The sequence below is a fragment of the Ambystoma mexicanum genome, chromosome 4p (genome assembly GCF_040938575.1).
Source record: "Ambystoma mexicanum isolate Mex_15411 chromosome 4p, UKY_AmexF1_1, whole genome shotgun sequence".
In the NCBI taxonomy this organism is placed as follows: Eukaryota; Metazoa; Chordata; class Amphibia; order Caudata; family Ambystomatidae; genus Ambystoma; species Ambystoma mexicanum.
The window spans coordinates 103,694,502-103,719,122 of record NC_090927.1 but is presented as its reverse complement, the minus strand read 5'-3'; the positions used below and the strand labels follow the sequence as shown (position 1 = coordinate 103,719,122).

Here is a 24,621-nt window from a genome sequence, read left to right as displayed (position 1 = left end):
AAAAGGATTAGCCTTTGATTGCAGCATACATGAGGACCGCTAACAGTCGCTCCCCCAGGTTTCTGTATTGCAAGTGAACACGTGACCCCCACAGAAGGCCCCTTATTGGACCACAATTATGCATTACCACATACAGTTAACAGTACACAATCCGATAAGTTATCTGCTTCGTTGTGTAAACAGTTCTTGTATACAACCAGAAAGCAAATTCATTTGGAGGCAGAAAAGGAAGGAGTCTTTAGTTTTGCAAAATGTATATTTTAATACAGCAGCAATATATGACATTAGACACACTTGTTCAATGTTTTGCTGCACATCAGACAACTGAAGTGATCCTCAGCTTGGAAGTACCCCAAAAAAAACAAACTGATGCACAAGTCTGGGAAAAGAAGGGCATTGCTGGATATGGCCTGTACATCGATCCCTCTCAGTCCCACCAACCGTCTAAGATGAAATCTTAAGAGGAAACATGTACTGGCTCTGATGCAGCATGCCCAAAATAAACTCCAAAATCAGTAGAGCTTTGGTTAAGTGCTTCAGTAAGTGCTTCATGGACAGTGCCTTTTGCATGCATAGTAACTGTAAAATTGGCTATTTGTCATCCAATCACGTTTCTGCATTTGCTGGGTGTAAATGCAGGTGGCCCAGGGTCTCCACTAGACTAGCTTTGGAACCCTGACAAACACTCCTTTATCTGGTGCAACAAAACTACGAAATGTTCTTCAGATTTACATTGGGTACAAATTAACCTTATTCCCTCTGCACCACATCAAGCTGTTTGTATGCATTACCCAGAATGGGGGCCAATGACAGTGAATCACTTGGCACTGCACCGATGCAAATGAATGACAAGTGAACATCGACATGCTTGGCGATTGTTCGCTGAAAAGGCAGGACGTTTTAATTCAAATGCTGTTTCCTCTCTACATTTATAAAACAACAACAAAAAATCAAGTCCAACAGAGTGAACAGCGTAGACACTATCAGACAATCATCAACTGAGGAGTAAGCAAAACAAAATCATGTGAACACCTGTCTATTACTGCTGCAAAACATTGCTCATCCCAGGATAAAGTGGGATGTTCTATTAACGCACTGAAAATAAACTTGCTTAACCCTGCATACTTCCCTGGTGTTTCTCACCAGCTTTTTAGACTTTCATGCTAAGAATCAGGAGTGATTGGTTACTTGCTCATTGAGCAAATACCTAATGTAAACAAATTCGAGACTTTGACGGCCAGGCAGTTGGCTGCAACATCCTGGATCATGAGCATTTTGAGTTCTCTAGTTAGAAGGTTAGTTCTGCAGTCTAGGTGTGCACCAAGATTCCCAGGATCTTCCCACCTAGGAAATGCTATAGTATTTTCCTCTAATCCAAAACAAAGTGGGATGTGTGCAAAGCTCAATGATATTCAAAGGAACATGGTGCAGCTAAAACTAACGTTTGTTTGGACCAGGTTCCAGTTAGACGATTGAAACTTAAACTACAGCAGTTCTATCTCGCACCATCAGGATCAGAAGTCCAACGAAATGAGACAATGAAGAAAAAGAAAAAAGAAATCACTGCAAAAAGTTTAAATACAACCTTAATTAACATACAGAATTTTAAAATAAAAAGATGTCATGTCATTTGTAGGGATGTAGGATAGTGACTGAATGGACAAGGCCTACAAAAATTGTGCAAAGGAAATGGATTTTTAATTAGCACATTCACTTTAATAAGACGAGCAGTCCACCCAAAACCACCTCGACACCCTCGAACCCAAGTGGACAAAAACTCTCCGGAAAATTAGACAAAAATTGCACTTTAAAAAGACAAGGCATTATGAGCGCTCAGTACATTTACAATTTAACAAGCTGCAATTGGCAAACTTGTCAGTCTGATTCGATGTACATTTTATACATTGAGTCGATGAGCATAAATGTAGGAAAGAGCACTTTAATAAGCAGTCCAACCTCGTAACAGTTAGCAAACATTATCCAAAAGTCATTGACTCTTGACAACTCCTGATTATCTGCTACGAGGACTTAAAATTCTGTGGAAAGCTGCAGAAAAATGACCAGTGTCTTAATGACCCAACATTGCACTACGTCTATCACATCAAATATGAAAGAGTGAGGCTACAAATACAGCAGGCCATTGGCCAAACACTGTTGGGACACAATGGAATGACGCAGCAGAGCTGCCATTTTAAGTCTGTTTAACAGGCAGGCAAGGTTCTATTAGAGACAATATACGCAACCGCAGAGAACTCTAGGCAAGAATTTTCTTTGGGAAAGGTTCTGGAGTGTCTGCTGGGAAAAATATCCAATGTCCACTGGAACCTCAGAATATACAGTCCAGCAGCAACATTGTCAAGAGGACAGGTACACTGTCACAACCTTGTAGAGGTACATTAACTGGATGACGCACTCACATCATCAAGGGTATAAATCAAACTGAAAATATATCCCCATCCAAAGAAATGGAGAATATCGACCCTCGAACCATACAGAGTCCTTCAGCACTGCCATGCTTCAGGGGAATGGGGGAGGGGAATTATAAAGAGACAGGAGTTGCCCTACTTCAGCAGTCTGACTGCGAAAACCGACATAGAAACACATGTAAACAAACCCAACAAGTACATGAGCAAATGACCACTATGGCAAGTCAACTGTAAAAGTAAGACTTCTGGGCAGGCAGTGTACTGCCAAGACTCAGCTACGGATTTAGAAGAAAAAAGATCCCTTCACTTTAGCTTAGCCTTGCTACTTGGGATTCTTTCACCAATTGAAGACAGTCATGCTGGATCATTTTTCCACAATTCTAGTGAGAGAAACGTACCCTAAAAGTAGAAGCCCATTAAGGCAAACTGCCATCTAGAGCTGAACAGCGAGATCAGAAGGCCTTCTCCGTACCCTCCCCGCCCAGGCATCAACCAGCACACAGACAGACGTGATCCAGCATATGGACACATGGAGCCCGGTCGTCAATCAGGGAGCCCCGAGGACACTAAGCAGTCAAAAGTAGCCCCAAGCCAAATAAAGAGGCACGTCCGAACCATTGGCAGTCTTTTTGTGTCCTTCAAAGGGCTCAGAAAAGCATACACACAGAGTAGCCTTTTATCACCAGCTACGCCTTTCATCACCATCTACGCCTTTTATCACCAGCTACGCCTTTCATCACCATCTACGCCTTTTATCACCAGCTACACCTTTATCGAAAACTCAGGCATGAATATATTGGTAATTCCAGAAAGCAAATCAAAAGTGCCATCCAAGCATAGCGATAGCAACAGTCCTGCAAGGGATTTGAACGGGAACTAGTTGACGGTGCTTATACAGTAAACGAGGAGAATTATGTGCCTTTTCTTCTCAATCTTGGACAAGGAAGGCAATGTCATTTTGTAGGCCCAACAAAAGCCAAGGAAACCAGTGTTCTAATAACAGGCTTCCTTTATACAGTCACTCAAGTCCAGTTCTCGATACCCATTTTCACTGGCAATGAGTACTCAGCTAACCCTTAAGAGATTCTGTGCGTTCTGTAGCTTAAATCATCCATCTGACTCGACAGTAAAACCTGTGACTGGAGAATGGGATTGCTCCAATGGCCGGCCTTCATTAGCTTTATAGCTTCACTCAAGAAAAAAAATATTCTCTCTTAAATCGACACTTTGTATCAAACTTCAATAGAAACACACCATTTCACCCCTCAAACCAGGTGGATTACAGAAAAAGGTGCACTAACCACAGCAAAAGCTGCTCAAGAATACATCTTTCCAGGCACCAATATATCGGTGTGCAAGAGAATGACTGCCGTCTGAACTCCCATCCCATTTCTACGAAATCGACATTCCCCACCCTCAACTAAAAAACCTTGTGTTAAACTTCTAGCCACATTGTTCAATCCAATAAATAAACCTCGCCTCACAGCTGTCACAGTTTCGATTTTCCTGCAAACGCAAGCCCACCCCTTTCGTGCATCAGCGTTGACACTGCTCTATTTCACATATAGTATTGTGCCCACATTTGCTATGTGTGCCCTCACTTGGAAAAAAATACATCCAGTACTCCATGCACAACTTTGGTGCGGCAAAGGTATGCTGTGGAGAGTTGGGAATGCAAATATGCCTGGCACTGCACATGGGAGGTTTATATATAGTGGAGAGGAGTGTGTCCATGGTCAGCGATTGTGTCATTTATGTGTTTGTAATGCGTGGCTCTGCACCTGTAATGGGCTGTCCGCGGGGTGTACATTTTCTAGTGGTCTAGTTCTTGGGGTGTGTACCTTTCTGCAGTTGCACGTTTGCATTTGGGGTTGAGTGTACAGGGCTGGGGACAGGCTGCGCACGTTTCTCTAAAGTATTGCACGTGAATGCTTGCATTAGGTCCTGCACTCTATGCATAGCTGTGAGCCTATTGAAGGAGCTGCAGAAATCTATGGCTGCGGCTACATTGGAATTGGAAGAGGCTGCAGATGTACTTGCCTGATTTGCACCGTTATTGGGTGGGGTGTGAATGTAACGCCTTGCAATTTTTGCAAAACTGTGCGCAGGTGTGTTGGCGTATAGCTGTATATTCACATGTCCAAGGGCAACTAAACATTGTTCTAAACAAAGTGCAAAGTAGTGTGAAATCAAAACAATAAAAAAGGTTGTGAGAAATACAGTGCGACTTCTGGAACACCTCATTTAAGTTCGGGAGACATACCAGAGCAAGGAAGAAATGCGTTACTGGTAAAAAGCCCATGACCAGACTCCGTCCCAAGGGTGCCAGAACTTAATCATGCCAGTGACACAAGTGGAATGTGCTCCAGCGCCAAGGAGCACACGTGCGGATTTGGCGCTTTTGCATGAAAGGTCTGTTGCAGAGGTTGCACTGCGTTTAAGAAACCTCTTGAAATAATGCCTACTTTTACTCCCTGAGCCCCTCCCCAGGTATTTTTCAACAGCCCAGGCCACAATCCTGAGTTTTAAATAACTACATACAGGATAAATGTCATGGGAAACAAAAACATCTGTACAATGGAAATAAAACCAATTGAGTACATGCAGGTTGTTCCTGGCTAATGCAAGCAGCACAACCGGGCTCTAGAACTTAACGACGACATCGCCAGACAGACTGTGTGCATGATACTCATTCAAAGGGGGCATCCAGTCCTTGGAAGCTACTGTCAACCCACACATCCTCAGCTCCCCAGTAGCCACCACAGTTTCACATGGTGACACTCAAAGGCCAAACAGGCAGGGTGGGGTACACATTCTGCAGCCAGGAACGACTAGTGTAAAACCAGAAGCAGCCAGGCAAGACTTGTCGGTCTAGGCATAATACTGACTGATAGAAAATCATTTTTAATACAATGGCAGATTGTCTGATAGGGTGGGGTGAGGGCACAGGTGAGCTTTTCATTTTGTTGGCTGGTCTTGCCTGAAGACGTCACATGCAAGCGAGTTCCTAAGATGACAGGCATGTCCAATGAAGGACAAACTCGTTACAACAGCATCATGGACATCCAATCAACTCTGGCCACCTCTGGCCTGTTGACTGGAACGAGAGACTTGCTAGGATGAAACCGTGACCGCACCTATGCTTCCATTCCGTGCATAGTGAAACTTGCTGAATGCATCTTCTAGCAAGCAGGCTAGCCTGTTCTGATCCGCCTGCGGGGGGGGGGGAAAAAAGGGGTATTACTACCATGTATTCAGCACGTTCCACCCATTTTATGAAACAAAAACTGTCGTAATTAAATACACATTACAGATATAAGCAGTTAAGCAATTCACATTCAGCGTCCCAATACTCTTGAAAACAATTGTACTCCAGCTTGGGAACCTTGCCACATAATCGCTTCAGATTTGGCTCCCTTCATGAATGTTCTAATAGTTAAAGATATGAAATATACAGTCCGTGATTTAGGGGGCAGCACTATCGATCTTCCGCAAGAGTTAGACACCTTCTGTTTCACCAATTCATGTCACAGAAGGACCACAGGGAACTAAGTTTGAATAGGTTCACCTCCACAGATGTAGTAGCACCGTTACAGCCAATACAAGCGTCCTCAGGCAGGTCTCTGGAAGGTTTCCCTTTGCCCAACCAAGACACATCACTGGTGTGTGCGAAGTAGAGAACAAGCAGATTTGGGACACAGGACCTCGTGAGCGGAATCTTGAGAAGGAAATCGCAAGTTATCCTCCAAGTAGCCCTAGAAGTCCAGGCTGCACTGCAAGAAATAAAACCACAACACTCCTGCCAAAAAAAGTCATGTAAAGCAGTCCTCAATAGGGTATTAGGTAATGTTATCCCCATAAATAATATCGCCAAATATATGGTCGCCAGGAAACGGGCGATATTATTTATGGGGATAATATATGGGGTAAATGGGAGCAGGGGTGTCCCCCGCTCCCTTAAAAAAATGATGGGGGCTGCTGGGTGTCCCCCGCAGGTTCCATATGTTAATATTGCTGCAAAAAACTGGCACCATTCCTGTATGGCGATATTATTGCAGGGATATTAACTCATGGAACCCTTGATAGCACTTCCTTCTCCATTATTCCATATGAGGAGGGGGTCAGCAGTAAGTGGAAGGAATAGGGGGTGGTGGAGGTGCATAATGTGATATGTCGGTGGGTGCAGGGAGGAGGTACCACAGGCACGTGCACCAATAGTTATCGGGGCGATTGTTAAACAGAAAGCCCACTTTTTTTAAAATCCCATGTAGCTCCCTGTACATTTTGATGGCTTTTGAGGATTTCAACATGTTTGATTTCCAGTCAAGCTTAATCTCAGTGTGGCTCCGTTTTTGGGCTCAGCTTTAAGAGTCCTTATGACTTCAGCCAGAGAGAGTACCCTCTCTCTCGGTTAGTCATATGGCTTGGCTGATGGTGGCTTTTTCGCATGTGTAAAAGTATTCTACTGGAAGGAATCCATTTCATGTGGCTGGGTCCTTTTATTCCTACTTCTCCATTTAAGAAAATGGAGTTTGTAGTTCGCCACAAACACCTGATGGGTTACATGACTATCCCTGGTCCCACAGTGTCAGAGAAAAGGGGGCATCTTTGGCCACTGAGCGTGTGTTCAAGGACAGGAGGATGTAATCTTCCAGAAACAAATTCTGGCTGGTAGATTGAAGCCTAGGAAAGTGTGGATTAATTCATTTGAGGGGGAGCTTTCCAGACTGCATGAGTGTATGCAGAGGGGTGGCTTCCCACTGGCTCAGCACCCCTATCTTTGAATTCTGCTTGTTGTGCGCGATTAAATGTGTCAAAAAATGCATTTGCATTATGGCGAGTGTGATTTTAACTCGCTCCATAATAATGAAAATGTATTTGCAAAGAATATAAAACATACATTCTTTGCAAATGCAAAGAATGGTGGTGTCCCTTATGCCCTATACAGCACTTTACATGGGTGAAGGCCAGTGAATAAAGCGCTGATGCCTTAACTCGTCTATAACTGTCAAAGGCATTGGGAGACCATGGGTGACGTCAGACATTCAAGATTCCTCTAAGGGGATGCAGTTAGGAACACTCGGCTGTTAAAAACACAATCTCTCTCGTGCACCCACACCTCACTATTTTTATTTTAAATGTGTGTATGTATCACCCTATTTGTGTGAATGAAGTGGTCTGGGGGAGGGCAGGGTGTTTGTGTTAGGCAGAATTTTCATCTTGTGTGCAATTCTCCCCACTTAGTGTGCCCCCCGAGCCCTTTTGTTGGACTATTGGATTTTTATCAAACTCTCCTGAGTGGGAACCTTTTTCCTCACTAATCCTTGTTCTGCGACTCTGGAAACCTTTTTTTTGCATTCCTTGAGCGAGTCTGCTTTCCTTCATCTTTCTGTGGCATCTGTATTTTATTATTGCAGCAGAAAGCACTTTCTGTGCAGTGTTGCTGAAAGCTCCTGGAACATCCCTCTGTTTTTTTTTACTTTGTTAAATGTTAAAGGTATTTATACCTTGCACCGTCACCAACGGAATTGGTCCCCAGGCGCTCTGGCTGATCTGTAAGTGATAAGGGGGCGGGGGGATTGGTTAGTAGGGTGAAGAGGGCGTAGGATAGTGAGAGGAGTGGTGTTCTGTTGGCAGCTTCAACTCTGTACACCGGGTGCTGAGCTTTGGTGCGGGTATTGGATCGGTGTCAGTCCGCGTGTGCTGTTGCTCCGGCTTATGTGTTGTTGCAGTGTTGTGAAGTGCGTGCGGCTTGTAGTGCGAGAGATGCTTGTTTGAGTTTTTTGAGTGAGATAAGTATGCAGAGTTTGAGCTTATATTGGTTAGTGGGTTACATGACCTTTAGCATGCTAACATTCACAGTTTTGTCCAAGTGTGGCACTTGTTGGTCTTCACATTTGGGCATGCCAACATTCACAGACTTTTCCAAGTGCAGCGCAGGCAAGTGTTTAGAAATCTGTCCAGGTGTGGGCATGCCAACATTCATAACTTAATCTGGATGCTACTCAGGCTGGTGTTCACAATTCTAAGTGTGGCACCTGCTAACATTCAAGTTTCATCTAGGTGCGGGCATGTTATCCTTCAATTAGTCCTATCTAGCTGCGAAGCAGGCTAATATTCACAAATCTAAGTGTGGGCATGTTGACATTCTGGTTTCACCTAAGTGCGGGCATGCTAACATTCAAGTCCTATCTAGGTGCGACGCAGGCCAGTATTCACAATTCTATCAAGGTGCGGGCATGACAACGTTCAAAGTCCCATCCAGATGCGACGTAGGCCAATATCCACAACTCCTTTTAAGTGCGGCCATGCTAATATTGACAGTTCCATCTATATGCGTCTGCCGGTTTGGGTGTGCTCCGTCCGGTACATACGAGTGGGTGAGTCACTTGAGGGCTTTCGTCTGGGTCCAAGTATGTGATCAGTCTCTGGAGCCTTCCTTTAGTGGCTATTTTCCATGATATCTTATGCTCTGTCGAGTGGTTGGTTCTTTGGTTTGAGTGTTAGTCCAATTTGAGAGTGGCTGAGGTTGGAGTTATTTTCACTGTTTTAATGTCTGCGCATTTTAGTGCGTCTCTGTTGTGGTTACGCTGTGAAGAACCATGAGTTGAGGAGTTTCCTGAATGCTAGGTGGTTTGTGTTCCGTATATTCTTAGGTAGGTCGTTCCAGGTTTTGGGTGCCTGGTGAGAGAAAGAGGATCCTCAGTTTTTTACTGTTGTAGGGTTTTGGTTCTAGGTGTATGTCCGTGCTTGATCTTAGTGTTCTTGTCGGTTGATGTAGGCGTAGTTTGTCGCTTAGGAATTGTGCGACTTGTTTGTGTATTGCTCTGTGCGTGATGCACATGGACTTGAACTTTATTCGCTGTTTTAGTGGTAGCCAGTGTAGTATTTTTAGCACGGGTGTGATGTGTTCTCTTCTGGGTAGCTTGAGGAGGAGTCTGGCTGCTGCATTTTGTATGCGTTGCAGTTTTTTTAGAAGTCGTTCGGGCATGCCCAGGTATAGGCTATTGGCATAGTCTACTCTGGACATGATCAGAGCGATGATGGTAAGTGTTTTGTTGGCGAACGACAGGAATGGTAGGATCCTTTTTGCTGCTTGCAGGAGGAAGAAACATTTGATTACCGAGTTTACTTGTGGCTCTAGAGTGAGGTTGTTATCCACCAGGACCCCTAGGTTTTTTACAGTTGATGGTTCAGGTGTGGTGCTCTCTTGGCCAAGGGATGTAGTTGATGTCTCCTTTTTTTGAGACAATTATCTCTGTTTTGCCTGGGTTGATTTTGAGATGGTTGAGGTTCATCCAGTTGAATATGTCGCAAAGGCAATTCTCTAGTGTTGCGTTTTCTTCTTGGGTATCTTGTATGTTGAAGATTATTTGAGTATCGTCGGCGTAGTTGTAGCATGTGAGGCCGTTTTTTTTGATGAGTTTGATTAATAGGTACATGTAGACGTTGAATAGAAGCGGTGAGAAGGATGATCCTTGTGGTACTCCGCACGTGGAGTCTCTGGGTTTGGATTCAAAAGGTTTCATCCATACTGTTTCTGTTCTGTTTGTTAGGAAGGATTTGATCCATAGTAGGGCTGTGTCTGTTATCCCTAGTCCTTCTAATCTCTTTATGAGGATGGCATGGTTGACGGTGTCGAAGGCTGCAGACAGATCAAGGAGAATCAGGGCGGTGCTGTTGTCCGAGTCCGCGTTTGTTTTTAGGTCATCCCATATTGAGAGGAGAGCCAACTGTTCTTCTCAGGGGTCTGAAACCAACTTGTGCCTGGTATAGTAGGCAGTGCTCTTCTATGAATTCTTGGGTTATTTGTTAGACGTCCGTTTCTAGGAGTTTGGCTATGTAGGGTATGTTGGAGATGGGTCTGTAGTTGGATAAGTCCTCTAGGTTTCTTGTTGTGTCTTTGAGAAGCAGCTTGATGTAGGCTGATTTGAAGGCCTGTGGTACTTTACCTGTTGAGATTGAGAGGTTGAGAAGGTTCCTGTGGTATTCCATGGGGGTTCCTTGTTTGAGAATTGTTTTGTATATGTCCCGGGGGCAAGGGTCTTCAGGAGAGCCTGATTTGTTGCTTTGGTTTACCAGTTTGACGAAAGTCTCAACTGATATTTCTGGGAAGTTTCGTAGCTTGTTTGCGTGTTCCCCGTCGGTGTCGGTAGGGTTTGAGCTGTGATCGCTTGGTCTGTTTTGTATGGTGTGTTGGATGGAGGTTATTTTGTTTTTGAAGTGGTCTCCGAGGCCCTCGCAGAGTTTCATCGATGGAATTGCCGTGTTATTGCAGCCCGGTGGGTTTTTTATTTCGTTTATGATTTTGAATAGTTCTTTTTGAGCGTTTGGTGCTCTGAAGATTCGGTTGTCGTAATGTTTCCTCTTCGCTTTTTGTATTTCCTTTTTATATGAGCGTATCTGTTGTAGGAATTTCAATTTGTTTGCAGTGGTGTTGTTGGTCCTCCTTTCAGATTCTAGTTTTCGTTTTTTTTCCGTGGCATTGAGTAGTGGGGTGAACCATTTTGCTGTAGTTTTCTTACGTGATGGGGTGAAGGGCTTTTCTTTGGCGATGTCGTCTAGGGTTGTTGCGATCCAGGTTTGAAGTAGGGCAACTTTTTTGTCTAGGTCTGCTTCTTCCATGGTTGATGCTTGTGGTTTGCTGAGTTCTAGGAGCTCGGTTAGGTTGGAGTTTTATATGGTTCTCTAGTTTTTCATCGTGATGGGTCGTTTCTTGTTGCTTTTTTGTTGCAGCGGCCGTTGTGATTATGGAATGAGGTGGTCGCTCCAAAGTATTTGAATTGGGGGTGCCGTGGTGATGAGATCCTTGTTGGCGAAGATTGCGTCAAGTGTGTGCCCTGCTGAGTGGGTTGCTCCTTTGACTAGTTGTAGGTTAATGGATGCTAGTTGGGCGGTTAAGGATTTTTGTGTAGTTGTGGTTTCTCCGTCGAACCAAATGTTGAAGTCTCCGAGGATGATCAGATGGTTGTATTTGACGGCTAGGATGGGGCTTGCTTCCGTGAAAGAGTCTATGAAAGTCGCATTGTAGGTTGGTGGTCTGTATATCAGGATGAATTTCAGGTTAGTTTTGGGATTTACTGAGAGTTATAGTATTAAGGATTCGCATTTCTCGATGTTTAGTGGATCTTCCATTTTGATGGCCAGTTGTTCCTTGTGGATGATCGCTAGCCCCCCTCCCCCTTTTTGGATTTTCTGTTTGGATACATTTGAAGTTTTCAGGCAGGCACAGTTGTTGAGGGTGATCTTGTAGTTGTCGTCTAGCCATGTTTCGGTTACAAATAGGATGTCTATGCCTCCTTCTGACAGGAGGTTGTATATTTCGGTAGAATGTTTGGACATTGACCTTGCGTTTATTAGGTTACAGTGGATTTTCTGTGTTGGATTTTGTTTTGAGGTTGTTTGTTGTTCAAGTTTGTAATTGTTTGTTCGTGGTGTTTCCGCGTTGATGTCAGTAGGATGAAGAATGGCAACGGCTGCTTCTTCATTGAAGCGGTCCAATAAGTTGATAACCGGGCTGATTAGTCTTGGTATTTCTGCTGTGATGGTGCTCGGATGAGGATCAGCGGTGGTTTCTTCATTGAGTCCGGTTGTTGGAAGGGGGGTTGAATTGTTGGTTGTAGGTGCTTCGCCGTATTGTGCGGGATGTAGTGGAAATCGATGTTGTCCCTCTGTTCTTGTGATGTAAGGGGTAATGGGGTCGGAGCCCTCCTGCTCTCTTGTTGAGTGCTCCCTTCTTTTTTCCGCGTGTTTCAGGAAATATTTTGCATGTTTCGAGGTTTCCGTGTTGGGGTGTTGGTGTACCGTGGTTGTTGCGAGGTAGGGTGTGAGGTATAAGGATTTCTTGTAGATGTTGTTCCGGTTATGGCTGTGTTGGGCGCGATTCCTTCCTTTGTGGTCCTGTGGTAACTTAAATGTTACCAGGATAGGGGGATACTTTTTTCCTACCTATATTTTCCTTATGTGGGGTGCTGAAGGGACACATTGCATCCCTTTTCTCACTTCTCCTGTAACCTTCTAGTTATAGTGAAAAGTCTGAGTGGCTGGTGGCAGTAGATATTTTCTACCGACTTTTGTGATTTTTACACGCAGGCGGATGTCGCAGCTGCATTAAAGGACAGATAGATCACCATTGACTTAAATGGTACCTGTCTTTTTTCACCAATTCACAATGGCTTGTCCTTCCTTGAGCCTTCTACTCATCTGGGTAAAGGAGGTCCTGCTCAATCCTTTTTCTTCGATAGGCTCCCTTGGGAAGCCCGCCCGGAGGCGCCAGTGTGTCTGGGAGGACAGGAAGCTGGGAGGACACAAACGCCTCAGGACTTTGTCCTCCAGTGTGTCAGCCTGGATCCAGTTCGGACCAAAGTTTGAATGATGCATGCATGCTTTTATTTATGTGCCTTTAGACAAGTTAGTGTCAGCGGTTACATTTTTACTATTTTTGCATTATTTCTGGTGAGAACATTTGCATTTACCGCTACCAAACATGTCTACTGCCCTAAAATGGCAGTGCAACGAGATTTTCACTTGTTGTTTGGCCATATTGTAATTTGCCCTTCTTACTGCCTTCTCAGGTAAGGAAAGTTCTTATAAAGGTCATCCACTTGCCTGGGAAAGCTGCTGCTTTCTCAGGCTAGTGAGCATGTGTGTGTGGGCCAGCAAGGGGGCTGTGTAGTTCCAGTCGACATCCTTGCTGCCAGAAAGTCTGATACTGAGGCAGATGTGAAACCAATGTTTTCCCCCAATTGCACAACCACTGGCTGCTTCAATGGTGCAGATCCTTAACATTGGTAGGCTTGCTTCCAATTAGGATTTTGTAAAAGAGGACTTCTGCAGCTAGCTTCCAATTAGGAGTTTGTACAATAGGACTTCTGCAGCTTTCCTGGAGACCTATGTTGAAGCCAAGACTCCCTCGAAGAGCAGCCTGCTAAAGATCCAAAAGACTACTCCTGAAGTGGCCCAGCATCCCTTCCAGTGGCCTGCCCGGTGAAGCCCTCCTCCTCTGCCTGATCTGGGAATACCCTGAGCAGTGCTTCAGCCCTTGGACTAAACTGGATTTCTAAACTCTGGGCTGGTGGACAGATGTTTAGGAGGCCACCCTTGTTATAGTGAACAGGGAGCAACTTCTGGGAGTTTAACCAAACCAATCAAGGTAGCATGGAGGGAGGCCAAGGCTAAATCTCAGCACAGGTGAGCGAGTTCAGGGGTCCACAATGAGACATCAAGGATTGCACAGACAGTTATAAAAAATAACACATTACAAGGCAACATGAAAAAAGACTATTGGCAATAAATATTATCAGATAATACTATAAAACCTTGAATGTAGGCGTTCCTCCCACAGCTCCAGTGTCCCAATTGTAGGCATTTCTCTGTGTACTGTTGACCCTCAAACTTGGTTGTTTTCTCCCACTGCTCAGATATTCCAATTGCAGGCATTTCTCCATGTACTGTTGATTCAAACATAGGCGTTTTCGCCCACTGCTCAGGTTTGCCAAGTGTAGGTGTTTCTCCATGTACTGTTGACTCTCAAATTTAGGTATTTCATCAAATCACAACAATAGTAATAGAAGCACAGTGGTGTTATAGAACCAAAGCCACCACCTCCGCAGTTGTACACCAGACCAACCAAGACATAACTTTAAGCCAAACCTGTGCCCCTGTGGTGATTAGCTTTAGCATAGACTGTTGTTGCTGCTAACTGTTTTTATCACAGCCACAAGAACCAACAGAAAAAGACAAAATACCTGAAAGGGCAGCTGTTAGGCAAAGTTTGTATGCAGTACCCTCTGGGAACACTACAAACAACTATGACTACAGGTATAGACAACCCAACCTTTGGTATAAACTTGTACTACACAGTTTTGGTCGCGTGTTGAGCAGCCAGGCTCATCTCAAGAGGGGACAATGTGAGCTGTAGCAGAGTTAGCCAAAGATGCAGTTACAGGCATTCAAATAAACTCTTACACTCTAGGTTTCTTGCATAAACAATTTATTTGTCCGTTATAAAGCATTCTTCAGAGGGGAGCAATAGAATAGTAACGCACAAATCTACTTCAATACTTACACTCTGAATTTCTGGATCAGGCAAGGCCCTTTGGGGATGGCCCACAGACACAACTTACACCCACAGGCAACTTCATTAACAAGGGTGCTGGGGCATTAATACCTTACTGTTGGCATACAGAATACTCCATAAAAATAGTCATAAGCATGGCAAATACTTTCAGATAGCTCTGAGAAGAGTCATTCAATTCAATAGGCTAAGCCAAATTCAATAGGCCAAAGTCTTTGTATATGAAGCAGCACTTCAGGTAAGTAAATGGAAAAGTCTTTGCACAAGCTCTTAGGAGTCTTTGAGAACAAGAAGAATCAAATGTAGGGCCACAAGCTGATTAGACTTGTGAGTTGCAGAAGTTATAATGACTTCCACAGTAAGAGGTAAGTTCTCTTAGACTAGTTTTTACAGTACCTTAGTAAAGAAGAAAAAGATGCAGCTGAAGACTTCTGTTCCTGTACAACTCTGCAGATCTCGCTGTTCCTGGGCCTCAGTCATTGGGACAAGAGGCAGGACGTCAGGGGACTCCTGCACTGTATTGGTACCGTCAAAGCTGGCAACTGGCAAACCTTACTTTCAGTGTGTTTCGCGTTTCAGCTCCTCGCGGTACAGCAAATAGCAGTAAGTGCGATTCCTGGCTGTCAAGGTGGACTTTCCTCACATCTGAGGTCCCACACTCGACTGAGTGGGGTCAGGCTTGGTTAGTCCTGCTTCGTGGGAGTCCCGAGGATCTTCCAAAGGTTTTAGGCCAGCTTATAAGCAACGCACACAATCTGGTGTCCCTCTCCCTGGCTCTACGGTTTCCTGCAGAAACTCAGAGGAAATTCAACCAGGTCCAAGATGGGTGACCAGGTGGCTTACTTGGGAGCTGATTGGTCCTACCAACTCAAGGGGAGAAGTTGTCCTTTGCAGGGCTTCTAGGTCGATGTGAACTTGGCGAGTCGGACCTGCAGCAGGGCTTCACCAGGCAAACCAACAGCCCAGGAGTTGCAGCAGCCGTCCTCTTCAAGTTTTTCCTTCGTCCAGTGGTCAACTCTGTCTTCCAAGCCAAGAGACTTGCCTTTTATTCAGTTCGCTCCCATTCATTCCTGCCTAGCTGCAACTCACCCAGCAGGGTGACTGTCCTTGCTGGACAGTCAGCCAGCCAATCGCCACAGAGTGCATTTGGGTCTCCTAGGAGACTAAGTGCAGGGAGCTTCGGGCACCTCCCGCACTTCCCGCCTAGCCCAGACACTCTGGAGCCAGAGGCAGGTTTCACTCCTGATGCCCGCCAAAGGCGAATGAACAAAGAGACCAAGCCTGGTTTGGCACGCAGAGAAAAACTCTAGCAGGACCTTTCCAAAAAGAAATGGCAAAAAAATGACGACCAGGAACCGTTTTAACAAAAGGAGGCTCAGGCGCCATCTTGAAAAACATGGCTCCCACGATTTAACGTTATCGGAGCTGCAAACAGTTCGTGGTTGGGGTAAATCATGGTAGTTCATTGTAAAACCACTGCCACCAGCCCTTTGGTGAGGAAAGGGTAACATTGGACTCTTACATGAGTAGCTAGACATAGGGGATACTAGGTAACCACTCCAGCCCTCTATTGTAAGATAGGGTGTGCTGGGTCTAGGATTTTACAGGACTAAGTGAAGTCAATTTCACTCCGCTGTTCTGGGAAACAGTAGTTGATCCCAGAGAAGGTATTTAAACCTTGGGAAATCTGAACGACTTCTCTGTGGCACTGCACTGAAGGTGCTTTGTGACAATTGTAAAAGATGATACCTATGGAGTTGGTTAGACTCCATAATCAAAACGAAACATAGAAAACACATTGATTTGAAAAGTCCCAAAGTTTAGCAAAAGAGCTGGAGGCTCTAGGTGGGAGGAATTGGCACATTTTTTTAATTCTCTCCAACAGCAGCAAGGTATGTATAATACAATATTCCACTGGCTGCAGACATGGCCAACCACACCACATTATAAAGCAAGGATAACGACAAATATTAGGTTGCGCTATTCACATAAATTCTCTGCCTACTTACACCAGACTATGCCTCAACACCTCAGACAGAATACAGCAGTCTTATGATAATTTCAGGCATGTTGAACATATAGTTTCTCTAGCACAGACAAGACCGTACTCTTCTCAGCACCCATCCACATGCCTGACCGTATGGGTTGCTTCTCTACCGGAGCTGGCCAGCCCTGCTAAGCCTTTGTCAGCCAAATGCATACGTATCATAATCGTGCTCCAGGACCTCCAACACTCTGGACTGCGTTCCTCCGAGGGCGTTCCCACTAAAAGCACAATGAAACTAAAATAATGATAATATTGGTGCTATACAAATGACAAGTACAATACAACATATGCAGTCACTGTAGTTGGTGCAAAATAAAACCACCCCTTTACCCCCAATACCTGTAAAGGAAGGCAAGTGTTTAGGTTAGCACCAGCTGTCCACAGGATTTACAATCCTAACTTTAGAAGTCAAACCCTAGGTTTTGGGCCTGGTGCCGAAAAGTTCAAAGTTTCCAGTAGTTTAGGAGTTGGGGGGAAAAATTAGGAGAGGGGGCCCTGGGGATGTGAAGATGGGTCCACAGGTTAGATGAAGCAGTATTCTAGTGAATAAAACAGTTGCCAAAACAAGTGTAAAGGTTTTAAAGGTTACGCAAACTTCAGGGATAGTCCACAGGACTTCCATGGTCTTCTCAGCTACGACATGATACTTGCCTCCTCTTCAGATCTGCTGGCATGTTGAAATGGCGGCAGAACAACTCTCCTCATCCTAAAGTCAGGTGAGTAATTAGAATCCACCTTCGAATGGCGAGATCTGCCGCACACATGCACACAAGCAGTGGTCCATTCAGGGACCACTGTGGGTTTCAGGCAAACATGCACCCCAGACTCTCAGGCGCTAGTATATGGATTGGGACCAGACAGACATGACCATAAAAGGAAATTCCTGGTAGGGCAGGAAGATGTTTTTTCACACGCAACATGTACAGGTAAAGTTTACTGAATTATTTGGCTACTCTGTTTCTTCAGTAATGTGTTACCTGTAGGGAGACAGGAGTGGGGCGGGGGTGATAAGATGATTGATCTAGATTACTTTAGTCATCTGGCACCCTGTGTACTCTTTGGAGGGTTTACAGAGTTATTTATGAGCAGAACGTATATGCCTATCCAATGAGCAGGCACAGCTTGTGCCCAGTTCAGCAGGGAGCAGGGTGGCCTCAGGGATCAGTAGTGTTTGTTTACCCTAGGCATAATGATAAATTCATATTTCAGGGTCCATTTGGAGAGTCATACAATACACCATTTACATGGCGGTCTATGCCACAACATGGAATTATTTTCCTTTTGGCAAGACAACACTACGAGCAGTGTCTCGTCTGTTCTGTGTCTCCCGGTAACCACTAGTCTGCCTAACCTCTCAGGCTTTTGGGAATCCATACAGCTTCCTCAGCAGATCACTGCCATGCATGCAAGTCGTGGCATGTTTCAAGTCCACGTGGCGTGTGAGCCCATTAATGAATGAGCAAGCAGCCTGGCTCAGCGCATGTGCAGTAGTTACAATGGGGGTGCTGCAAAGCCAGGGGGCCATCTTGCAGTGTGGTCCCCTGCGTGCAAACTAAATGAATCCAGTGTTGAATGGCAATATGTAGTGTTTTTCTTTCGCTTATTTATATTTTGTATCGGCCACCCCACTGCAGCAGGAAATTCTGCTTATAGTCAATGGATCATTTGGCCACAATCGTAAACCGCATACAATTGCATGTATTTATATGATGGGGCAGAGTGTGTTAGTTCCTGTGCTCTGCAATTCCATTACAGAGTGTCTGTATGCCACAACGTGTGCAGTTTGTCTGGTTGCCTGCCATTTCTATAGTAACCACTCCTGTTGCTACATCTCATATTCGACCACTGTTGTGCTGGATGCTCGTGTTAGGACTGTTTTTCTGAAGTCCAACTAAGGGCTCCATATAACCATTTATCTGAGGCAGTACATAAGCTCCACTCTTAGTAGACGGATGTACCACCTGAGAATGTGGTAGCATGGCCAGGGCAACCAGGCCTGCAAGGCCTATCCTAGGAGGGAGAGAGGGCTGTACCTTGGTACAAAGAAATTGTAGCATACCTATGGTCCAAGGAAACACTGAAACACCATGTATTGTTAAAATAAAGGGTTCATTTAAATACAAGTAGACCAGTGCTATAATATATAAACACAATCATAAAAACCAACTCAATACCTATGATGTGAAAACCTAGGTATAACCTTATTTAGAGGAGCAAGAAGCAAGTCAAGGTGAGTCAAACCTAAGGTCATAAATTCAGGATAGTAATATACTATTCTTGGGGGATAAGACCAGGTTAGATATACTATTGAAATACAACCAGTATTTCAAAAGGTAGTAGACCCAGTAAGTCATGCAGTGACACTCCGTTATGAAACACCATGTAATAAACGAACCCCTTTACATGTATATACCTTCCAACATTACTTTTTTTTTCCAATTTGAATTTTATTACATTTTTGAACATAAACATATGGGTAATGCAAATTGGTACACATGTTTTCTTCATGATACATTAGAATCACTATATTTCAACAGGTGCTATACTATTGTCACAAATAACTTTCCCTTCCCTTTTGCTTTAGAATAGTTTCTGTCCATAACCCACCCCCTTCCCCAAAGACGGGCATTCAGTTTCTTCGCATTCGTTGGCTTGCACTTAATCTGTGTTCGGTGACCGCTGTGATGTTTATCTCAGTTCTGTGTATGATCAGGTCGTGCGACAGGGCTCATTCACCTGCAGTTAGGTAAGTGTCCGGGTCTTGGATGAATGTGTAGTTTAGGGTGGTTCAGAGTATTCGGGTTGTCTGTCTCTGGTTTGTGATATATAGTGTGGCAAAATCACTCCAGGTTTCTTTGTGGCGTGCTGCTTTTCCATGGAGTGTCGCCGTAATTTTTTCTATCGTGTATATGTTTGTTGCAATGCTGATCCATTCTTTTTTCGCTGGGAGGCGTGGGGATTTCCGTTTTAGGACTTTAGGACTCTTGCCGCTAATAGTAGCGGGGACGCTAGTCCCTTTACCCTGATTAGTTCATAGTCATCCTCTTCTAGGCCGAATAAGGTCAGGAGGGGAGTCTGATTTCTTTCAATGCCGTCTATTTGTTCCACCCGAGTACCTTATTCCAGTATATGCAGACTTTGGGGCAGTCCCACCACATATGCCAGTAGTGGGCGTTCGTTCCGCATTGTCTCCAGCATTTTGGTCTGATACATTTTTGATAGTCTGTGGGGATCCTATTGCCATCTCTGAAGTAATTCTTTTGCATGTAGTTTGTATTGTGCAACGATTGATATTCGGGAGGGTGTTTTGCAGATTGTCTCCCATGCCTGTTAGTCAAATTCTCTGTTGAAGTCTTTTTTCCCCATTTTTCTTTCAGGCAAAGGTTCGGGTTTTGGTCTTTAGTGATCAGCGCGCTGTACATGCATGCTATAAGGCCTTTATCCGTGGTAGTTGTGTAGAGAATTTTCTCGAACGCAGCAAGTTCTCTGCGTATCTTGGTTTTCCATTCTCGTTTGGATAGGACGCCTTTTAAGCATAGATAAAGGACGATCGGTATTGGGTGCAGTTGAAGGGCTTCTTCCAGTTCTGTGATTGCTATGAATTTGTCCTCCCTCCATAGCTGTCCGACCCTTTCGAGTCCCTGGACGAACCAGTTTGATATCTGGCCTTTCACGGATTTCTTCTCCGTCGCCTGGGGCCCATAAATGGCTCAGGGGGGATGGCCATGTGGTAACTCCGGTCATTCCTTTTGCTTCCTTCCATATGTTCCATATCGTTCCCAGTATTGTGTGGTCGCGCAGTCGTCGGGTGAGTTTTGGTCTGGGGACCCATAGCCATTCTGAGAGCATTGCGGGATCAGATTATCATTGTCCAGCTGTACCCATTGCAGGTCCTTCCTGTCTCTTAGGTGAGGGACGAGGATTCTTAACTGGGCTGCCTGGTAATATCACTGTCGGGAAGGTCAACCCCTCCTTAATCTTTGGGTAATATGGGGGTTTCATAGGGTAGTCTGGGTTCCTTTCCTGCCCACAGGAATCCGGTGATTGCCCTTTTCACTGGTTTAAAGAAGTCCTCTGGGATCGCAACTGGGAGGACTTGGAAAGGATATAGGAAGCGTGAAAGGCTGACCATCTTCATGGCGTTCAGGCGTCCCATCCAGGAGATCGTAAGGGGTCGCCATTTTGCAAGGTCTGCGTGGAGTGCGGTGACAAGTTGGGGTAAGTTAGCTTGGTATATATTGGTGACGTCCCTCGTCAGGTTGACACCCAGGTATCCGAGTGTCAGACCTCTGATGGTGAGGCCCAGTTGTTAGAGTTCCAGTTTTTGCCTTGTGGTGAGTTCATGTAGTGGGAAAAGGATGAATTTAGTTCTATTGATTTTGAAGCCAGATAGTGAGCCGTATTCTTCGATGAGATTAATTGCACGGGGAATCAACGTCTTTGGGTTTTGTACGTGGAGTAAGATGTCGTCTGCATACATATAGGGCCAATTTGTATTCTCTTCCGTGCACACGCAATCCCTCAACGCCTTCATGGGTCCCGAGCAATTGAGCCAATGGTTCCAGTGATAGGGCGAACAATATTGCTGAAAGGGGGCATCCTTGTTTCGTGCCTCTGCTCAGCGGGAACCAGCGAGAATACTGCGAGTTTACTGTCATGGATGCTCGAGGTGTAGAGTATACTGCTTTGATTCCTTGCCGAAGTGTCTGACCGACGCCTATTTTTCTTAATGTTGCTTCCAGGAAGTTCCATTCGACCCGGTCAAACGCTTTTTCCGCATCGATTGAGAATAGTGCATTTTCTTGGCTTTGTGTATGAGGTGAAGGGTCTTGCGGGTGGAATCTGGCCCCTGTCTACCAAGGATGAATTCGACCTGGTAGTTGTGGATTATGGCGGGCATGTGTTTCGAGTCGTGCAGTCAGGACCCTGGTGTAAATTTTGGCATCAATATTTAGGAGGGAAATACGGCGATAGGATGCGCACTGATTGGGATCTTTGCCTTCTTTGGGGATAACCGTAATTAGTGCTTCGGAAAAGGATTCAGGTGCAGAGCCGCCTGGTGGATGTGGTTAAAGAGCTCAACCAAAAATGTGAGGCGTGCATCTATGAAAGTTTGGTAAAATCCTACCGTGTAGCCGTCGTTTCCAGGGGCTTTCCCTGTTGGGAGCCTTTTCATTGGGTGTTCTATTTCTTTGACAGTGATGGGGGCATCTGCTATTTCTTGGGATAAACTTGGGAGCGTTATCTTGTTCATGTATTCCGTGATTACCCATTTGTCTGATGTGGTATCTGAGGTATACAGATTCTCATAGAAGTCGGCAAAAGCTTTGGGGATGTTGGGGATGGGGGCTGGGATGATTCCCTTGGGGGTCGTGCTCGTTTTCTATGATTGATACCCATCTTTCTTGGTATTGCCCACAGAGCCGGGCTGCCAGCAATGCATCTGCTTTGTCCCCTTTCTCGTTGTGTTTCTGCTTCAGGTATTGGAGTTTGCGCACGATTTGATCAGTTTCCAGTTGGCAAAGTTCTTCCCTCTTGCTCGTCACCTCTGCTATATTTTCCCTTCTCTCAGTGTCGGCAGATTGGGCGCTAAGGTCTAATCATGGCATTTAATTTCAGAGTTTATTTTCCACACGGTGACGCTCCCTCTTCTTTGCTGCTCCTTCCTTGATTAGTATGCCTCCCCATGTGGCTTTCCCTGCTTCCCATACTGTGTTTTTCGAGACTTCGCCTGTGTTTCGTTCGAAGTATTCGCCAATGTCCTTCTCCAGTTCTCGGAATGTAGGATCCTTCCAGAGCGTTTCATTACAGTGCCATTTCGAGCTTCTGCAGGGGCGCGTCATCTGGCTGAGGGTGACCGTGACCATGTCGTGGTCTAACCAGGTTATGGGGGATGTTTCCGATGTGGATACGGCCTTCGTTAAGTCCGGTGTGAGATATATGTAGTCGATTCTAGTATATGTAGCATGTGGTGTGGAATAGAATGTGAAGCCTGTTTGGTGGGGGTTCATATGGCGCCATGCGTCTGCGCTTGTAGGTGTCCATCATATCTATTACTTCTGAGCGGCCTGCTTCGGGTGGGTTATTCGCATGTGGATTGCCGGCTTGTCTGTCCAATGTTGGGTCTGCCCACATGTTGAAGTCACCTCCTAAGATCCCTTCGCCTTCTGTTTCAATCATGACTTTGGTGACTATATGTTGTAGGAACCTGGACTGACCCGAGTTGGGGGCATATATAGATGTAAGTGTAATAGTGGTGCCCTGTATCTTGCCGACCAGCAACATTGCTCTGACGCTTACATCTGCCCAAGTTTTCAGGACTTCAAATTGAAGTCCTCGGCTGATCAGAATGCCTACGCCAGCTTTCCTGAGTGGGCCTGAGCCCCAGTATTCGGCACCGGTCCTGGCGTACAGAACCCTTCTTTCTTCCCCTTTAATGTATCTGGTTTCCTGTAGGAAGAGTATGTGGAGGCCCGCCCTTTTGAATTCCCTGGTCACGAGTTACCTTTTGGTGGGGGAATTGAGTCTCTTGACATTTAGTGTTCCAATTTTAATTATGCCGAGCCCGTCGCTACAGTGTTGCAAATATTAGCCATTGGAGTGTTTTCTTCGTTCATTCACTGGGTCCCATTCTTTACCAATGGATGCCAACGAGGCGGAGGTCTTTTTTTTTAATGTGCCTGAGCATTTTGGGCTTTAATGTTCTGAACTCCCTTCCCCCCTCCCTACCTCTCTCCCTCCCTCCATCCCTCCCTCCAGTGGTTTGTGATCCACTACCCTCTTTCCTCCATCCTCGTTTTCCCTCTTTAACCTTTCTATCAAGAGTTTCCATCCATGTTTTGGTGGCGTCCGATTCGGACTGGGTGAAAACTGATAGTCTGGCGTTGGACCACCGGTGGGAACCGTTACCGCACGGTCCTTGTTGCAAATACAAACATTTTAACGTTTGAGCCCCATACACTCCCCCCCACCCTCAACACTTAGAACTCAACAGTTTCATTCTTAAAAGGATAATCGGGTGATACATGCAAGTTTGTGGTCCGTCGTTAGCTGTTTATTCTACCCCTCTCACCAGGAGGGGACCCCTTCAGGGGTCTGGCCCCTTGTCGAAGTAGTATGGTTCAACTAAATCTTGACGGTCATTCTCGTCGAGTTTCCCGTCTCTTAGGTAGGGACCTTTGGAATGTTGCCTTCATTTGTCACCATCTGGTGTGTTGTTGCCTCGTCTGTACTTTCTTGATCCCTCGTCTGTACTTTCTTGATCCCTTCACTCTTTCTCCTCAGTCCCTGGAGTTCCCATCACATTCTATTCTGGATCTCCTTGGACTCCCTCCTTTAGGGCCCGTTCCGAGGAGTTCCGCTGTACGTTCTCGGATCGCCTCTTCTGTGCATAGCTGCATTCTTTTGGTTCCATGTTCGAAGTTGAGGGAGAAGGGGTATCCCCATCTGTAACGAGTACATTGTTCTTTGAGCCACTTCATTAGTGGATTACAAAGGCGTCTCAGGGCTAAGGTAAGCAGGGATAGGTCTTGGAAGATAGTTATCTGGGCTCCTCCATGGGTGAGAGGGCCTCCTGACCTGGCTTTCTCCAGAATCCTAGTTCTATCCTGGTATCGATGGAATCTGGCAAGAACTGATCTTGGGCCACCTGGTGGACTTCCAGCTCTGTGTATTCTTTCTGTCTTGGACTCATCGATATCTTCGGCCGCCGTGAGGATTTTGATAATACTATGTATTTTTTTTTTAGATCATCTTCTGTTTCCGCTTCGTGTTCCGGAATGCAGAAAAAACGTCGTTTCTTCTCCCTCGGCTCTCTAAATCATCCATTTTTAGGCGAAATTCCTCCTCTCTTTTCTTGATTTCCCGTATTCTAAGGTCCATTTGGGTTTCAAGGGTATCTATGGAGGCTTGATTGTTCTTGACCCCTTCTAGTCTCTTCAATGTTGTCCATTCTCTGTGTAATCTTGTCTAATTTGCCTCCTAGATTGGCACCCATGTTTTTTATTTCATTCAGGAGGGCTGCAATGTCTCCCTTGGTAGCTGCTGCACCTGTCTCCGAGGCATCCATTGAC

General features: G+C 45.3%; 1 protein-coding gene across 6 annotated transcripts in view; it reads right to left on the bottom strand.

The window, feature by feature from the left end:
• The window catches only part of NRBP1 (nuclear receptor binding protein 1), a 1,221,009-nt gene that overhangs the window by 431,102 nt on the left and 765,286 nt on the right, over positions 1-24,621 (bottom strand). For 4 of the 6 annotated variants that reach the window (XM_069605464.1, XM_069605467.1, XM_069605469.1 and 1 more), the window contains one exon: positions 238-5,639. The exons of the other annotated variants lie outside the window; for them this stretch is intronic. In XM_069605464.1, coding sequence (XP_069461565.1) covers positions 5,541-5,639 — 99 coding nt within the window. In that variant the 3' untranslated portion in view covers positions 238-5,540. Of the gene's footprint in view, positions 1-237; positions 5,640-24,621 lie in introns of those variants that run through there. 6 annotated transcript variants of the gene reach the window in all.